Source organism: Zerene cesonia, chromosome 10 (genome assembly GCF_012273895.1).
Source record: "Zerene cesonia ecotype Mississippi chromosome 10, Zerene_cesonia_1.1, whole genome shotgun sequence".
Lineage (NCBI taxonomy): Eukaryota > Metazoa > Arthropoda > Insecta > Lepidoptera > Pieridae > Zerene > Zerene cesonia.
Window position 1 is genome coordinate 6,864,278 of NC_052111.1, and position 5,952 is coordinate 6,870,229.

Consider the following 5,952-nt stretch of genomic DNA (forward strand, 5'->3'; position numbering starts at 1 on the left):
TATATACGAATTTACAGCTAGGTAGGCTACGTTTCCGAAATGCAGGCCTAAATCGACCTAAAACTACTGGACTATAATTGTTTCGCACTTAATTTGTTTGATTTATTTTTATAATTATAACTTTTTGCTGTTCGCAGTAAGTCGTCTTTTATGAATGTGTTAGTGAATTCTACGATTAATGAACTTCTTTCTTGCTTTTGCTTTTTAGTGCGAATTATGTCTTTAATTTCTGATCTATCTATCTTTACTTTTAGGCAGTCTGATAACGTAGTAATCATTTGCAGAAGATCGTTTTTTTTCTCTTTCCCTGTTAAAGGAACGTTTCTTATTTCAATGTTGGCTTTTCGTTCAATTCGTTGATTATCTTCAAGCTTGCTTTCTAGTAAAATAATTTGCTCTTCATCTTTTTTTCTCTGAAGTTCCAGTTTTGCTACTTTAGCTTTAAGCTCAGTGTTTTCTTCTAAGAGGAATTCTAGTGTAGTTTGCACGCTGTTACTAGTTTGTTGGATATCTTTTACAGTCTCTAAAATTGTGTTAATTTGAACTGTCTTGAACCCCGACTTGTCGATTATTGAAGTCCAAGGTCCTCACCACTGAGCCACCACTGCTATATCTTTTGAAATACTAGATCTTATTATAATGTTATTAGATGTATGAACAACGAACGAAATTATCATCCATTTGTATCATTAAAACGTGTTCTTCCCGCAAAATCGTAATATCTCGACGTGAAGTTGCATTGCGAAAATAAAATCAAATTACCCCTCGGCCAAACGAGGCCGTATCATCATTGAATCGTTGCCAAGGGCGCAATCAGGAATATAGGACAAGAGGTTGCGGTGTTTCTACGACTGTTTGTACTCTATCAATTACTATAAGTGACAATTTAATAATGTTTTACGGTAAACTAGCCAAGGTTGTTCTATATACATGATTGTATTTTGTTTCTGTCTATATCATCTAGCGTAGGGTAATTCGTAGTTATGAGAAATATAATTATTCAAAGGAATATAGTTTGTTGTCATTGTTTAATAGGTATGTAATAATACAATCATTTGGTTATTATGTTTCACATTTAGTACTTTATAAAGTTAAATTATTTTGAATAAGGTCTAAAATGTTCCAGATCAGCAAAACATTAACAATGTAAAGCTAACTATGCTGTTTTTGATTGAGCTTGAAATTTATCTTGCTTGTCATTCCCAGGTACTGAACATAGGGAAATTGATTTTAAAATAATGCATTTTGTTTGTTGACACATGCAATTTTAGACCGTAAGAATAAATCCGGTTATTTTCGTTACAAACTTACACTTATAATATTAGTAGGATTGCAGCAGTATCGGCTCGGTATCAATTATGTTAGTTACCTACTTACGTAATGTTGTTTATTGTCATGTTTTAGAAACTGCTTTCGGAATCTGTGGGGTCCATGGTAATACAACAATTTAAAAAGTTTATCTTAACTTCAGTTTTTTATCTTAACTTCATCTATGACACACTAAATATGCAGATATTATTATTTTTAATTTAAAAGAAATTTAGTTAAATTAATAATAAGTCATACAATTTATGAAGGGGAAGAACTCAATATTATACTATTTTCCAACAATCGAACAAAGAATCGCAAGCCACGAGGTGAAAACGGTTTCATATTATATTTCAGTGTCGTTTTCGATTTATTGCAAAGCTATAGAACTCTTAGAGGGTGTAAGGAAAGAAGTTTTTTGTTAGATATTTGCCAACAACCTGTCCCGCCGATCAAACAACATATCCGAGGGAATATTTGCTCGTGTCGCTTCGTGTGTTATTGTGGTCCAATGTTTGTTTGTAATATAATGTTTTTTTTCTTTATAAAGTTTTTGTAACGGTATGTTATCATTAGTTGTTAGTTAGAATTTACATTATTTATGCATTTACAAATGTGACGTTTAGATCCTTATATCTCGAAGAAGTAATATTAAAATATTGTGTTATTTAGTTGCTATGCTTATTAACAGATTGTTGATCTAAAGTTTACAGGGTCAGTTATTATTATTACATAATTTGAACGCTTTTCAAATTGTCTGTCTCATCACCAATGCTGAATGAAAAAGAATTCATGCCGATATAAGTTTTTTTGACATAAGTGCAGTTATGATAATAAAAATAGCGTAAAATTTAATAGAGCAGGTAAATAATTCAACAACGTTCATTCAATAACGCATTACTTAATGCATTTTATTTAAAAGTGTTATATTGACTGGTCATATAAATCAGAATTATTCGAAAACTAATGCAATAAAAATATGACCAAAATAACAAAATCTTATAGCGTCGTTTTTACAGAATTAAACGACGCCATGAGATTGTTTCATTATGTAAAAAAAAACCTAATTAACTACAACAGATGATTTCTACAACCCACAATAAAATCAAGCTGAAAAGGAAACACAGCATCTCAACCGCTATAAGCGTGTAATCTAGGGCGCAATAAAACAGAACAGTATTTGGAATGTTTTCACTTTTCTACACCGTTGAACCGAATACCATGAATACATACCAAAATACATACAAACTTTTAAAATCACCTTCTACCTTCAACCTCACTTTCTTGAAGGCCGAAATGCAACCGGGATCTCGTTATTAAAATATATATTCTGCTAGTGCGGATGGTAGATTAATAACATCATTGTAATTGTTAGTTCTTGGACATCCTTCCACCTTTGATTCTTTAACTGTAATAAAAATATAATAGACTAGCTGCGCCCCGCGGTTTCACCCGCGGAAGTCCGTATCCCGTCGGAATATCTGGATAAAAAGTTGCCTATATGTTATTCCAGTTGTCCAGCTATCTACCAAATTTCATTGCAATCGGTTCAGAAGTTTTTGCGTGAAAGAGCAACAAATACACACACATCCTTACAAACTTTCGCATTTATAATATTAGTAGGATTTAAATTATACGGTTGCTCTTTACCTCCGAATACTAGTCTGGAATATTGACTTTGCAGGCCCCAAACGCCGAGAAACCACTGGCCATGTTCTATTAGTAGTATTTAATTACGCAGGATCCTATTCAATTTGAAGAGGTAAAGCCTTTATAGCGAAAGGTCCTAAACTGGCCGTTATATGCAGCGAAATGTAATAAATACGACTTCAAAGCCAGTGGACACTTCGTTTACGAGCCAATTCTCTTTCAAATTAAAGGACAAAAGGGTTTCGCTTCCCACATTACCGAGGGCAAAGCTTCATTGCAGCCACTTACGTAGTTCGTTCACTTTGTAGTTACTGCGTTTTAAAATTCTTCTTTAGCTTCCTGTCACACCGAAATTATTGAAGTTTAGTTTAGTTCATCGAGTATCTTGCTGGTTTTTCTCAGTGGAAATGTTCTTTCGAATCGGCGGGAGACTTAAAAAATACATAATATTTCAGAGTTCTTGTAAGAATTCTTTAAATTTTATACGTTACTTTTACTAAAATTGCAGTATTATATCACGTATATTGTAAAGAGACAATATACGTATAGAATAATAGAAATAAAAAGTGACGGATCAGAACTGTCCAAAGCGGAGTTTTGTACCCACACATACTCGCCTGTGATTCAACCTCAGATTATAAAATATGATTCAAAAATGATAGCAATCTATTATGTCCAAAATTAAATTATTGTAATCGTAATTATTGTAATAGGTACAAAATTTAATTATGGTTAAATAAAACATTTCATACCTCACACGGAAATCAACTTGATTATTCACAAATTTAATAACACATTAATCAAATAAAGCGCATAAATGAACCGAAATGTGTATAACAATTCGTTTGTACGAAGTAAATTCCTCTAAAGTTCAATAATGTTTCAATAAAGAGATACAGCGTAGCTGAGACCGCAACAATGCAACGTGCCAGTAATGGCAGCCGTAAATAACACTCGCAACTTATAAGTGTAGTAATAAACTTTTTAGTGTATGATTTAATGAGTTAATTATCAATGTTTTATAGCGTTAGCTACGATGCAATATGGATGCTGTTTGACTGGGGCGTCGTTTATAGGGAGGGTACTGAAATTTGCAGTCGGAAATCTCTGCTTTGAGTCACGTTAAATTAGTTGACTTATTGGAATGAACGTTCGAGCAAATAAATACCTCTTCTAAAGCAATTTGCTATCTTAACTATAATAACAATATAAAATATGAAGTCATGGCTTCATAAGCACAATATTATATTATTTTTAAATGCAAATATACAAAAAAGAGAAAATATTAAATTGTCTTAGTGACGGATGATGTAAAGAGACAACGGTGTAACAAAATCCATCGCAATTTAAGTAGCAATAGAGCAATGCATTCCGACTTCAGCAATTATTTCAGTTTTGACTTGTTCGAAGTTTGCGAAGTTTCAGTATCGTTTGAGAATGACGGCGAATTGAGCGCCGATTGTACTTCCTTTCATAATTGTTTTAAGAATTTTAGTTTGTTTTATAGTGAAAGCTAGCCCTTATATTTTTTCAACTTTTAATAGGTATTTTTCAAATTATTCGATTTTTAAAAAGCTATATTAACGGTTTACTCAAATTTAAGATTAGTAATCAATCGTGGATAGAATGATCGTAATGATACTATGTAGATGATTATAATTTAAAGGATTAAGATTAAACAATTTATCTGAATACTTATTTCAGGTAAGTAATAATTTTAACATTCTTATTTCCCATTCCTATTTATAATATACATCAAATTTCAAAGCTACCATCATAAACAAGCACAACTAATTAATACATTGAAATTTCTTCATTATTGTGACGTTTACTAAAAGCCACTCGAGATATAAAATAAAGGGTTTATGTGTAAATATCATGCTACCTGTGACGCTAATTCGCATGACTGTCCACCGTTTGATCAAGTTCTGGTACAAAATGCAAGTTATCAACAAAGGTTTAAATATTATTAGAAGTTGTGAAAAATTAGACTATACGTCAAAATATTCATTTTTTGGTCTATAAAAGGGTAAAATTATAATAAAATAAATGCTCTTTTATGAGACAATTTCATAATCATTCTGTCAATAAAGGTATTTGTATAAAAATATAGTTTGTTTATATTCTGTTGTCATTTTATATTTTAAAACTCTGGTACAATTATAATATTTCATCTTCTACTATGTAGGTAACACAAGATAACTATCATAGGCACTATTACACTCTAAAAAATGTAGCATTTCTATCATTTTACCGAAACTAATTTTAGAATCACTCAAAACTCTAAACCTTATAATTTAAGACAAACATAATCACCAATATTAACGCGACTTTCTAGGTTTACGACTTGGAAACGACGCGCTAAGCGGTGAATTATGTAGGCGGAATGTTCCACATCATTTATTATTTTTAAAGTGTACGTCACTGTTAAGTAAACGTGCATTAATAAATTGGATAAATAAAAACGTAACAATGCCTTTTAATGTTACAAGACTAAAAAACTTATAAACTACTTATTTATTTGTTAAATTATATTAATTTTTCAAAATGTATGTATAACTAGGGTGAACGGCATCTGGAGATCCGTTTACTCTTTCCCGCCATTTCTAGTCAATTGCTTCTTTCTGTTGACAATCATCTTCTTATTACCCCTTATAAGCAGGAAATGCATTTCCAGAGACACATACCTCTAGATATGTTCATGGGCGGTGGTGACACCTACTACCAGGCGATCCACAAAAATAAAAATATCTGTATAGATAGCATTAATACATTGTATCTTTTTTAGTATGTTTTTTACACACGGAGTAATTAAGTTTCGGTAGTTGATGCGATACCGACGTAGTTGATATGCAAATTATATTAACTTTGTTGTATGAAATTTAGTGGAAAAAGTCTTTGTGGACTGAAGGTGAGTGTGATATTTCGGGAGTTGTAGTAAAACGAACTGTTCGGTGCCACGTTTTATTTCCAAGAGAGAGAGGCACAAAGGCG

The 5,952-nt window shown here is 31.8% G+C and overlaps 1 protein-coding gene across 1 annotated transcript in view; it reads left to right on the forward strand.

The window, feature by feature from the left end:
• Positions 1-271, forward strand: part of LOC119829389 — a 3,120-nt gene extending 2,849 nt beyond the window's left edge. Inside the window, 1 exon segment of the mRNA XM_038351860.1 lies at positions 255-271. Within this exon segment, the coding sequence (XP_038207788.1) occupies positions 255-271 (17 nt within the window).
• The last annotated feature ends 5,681 nt before the right edge of the window (positions 272-5,952 follow it).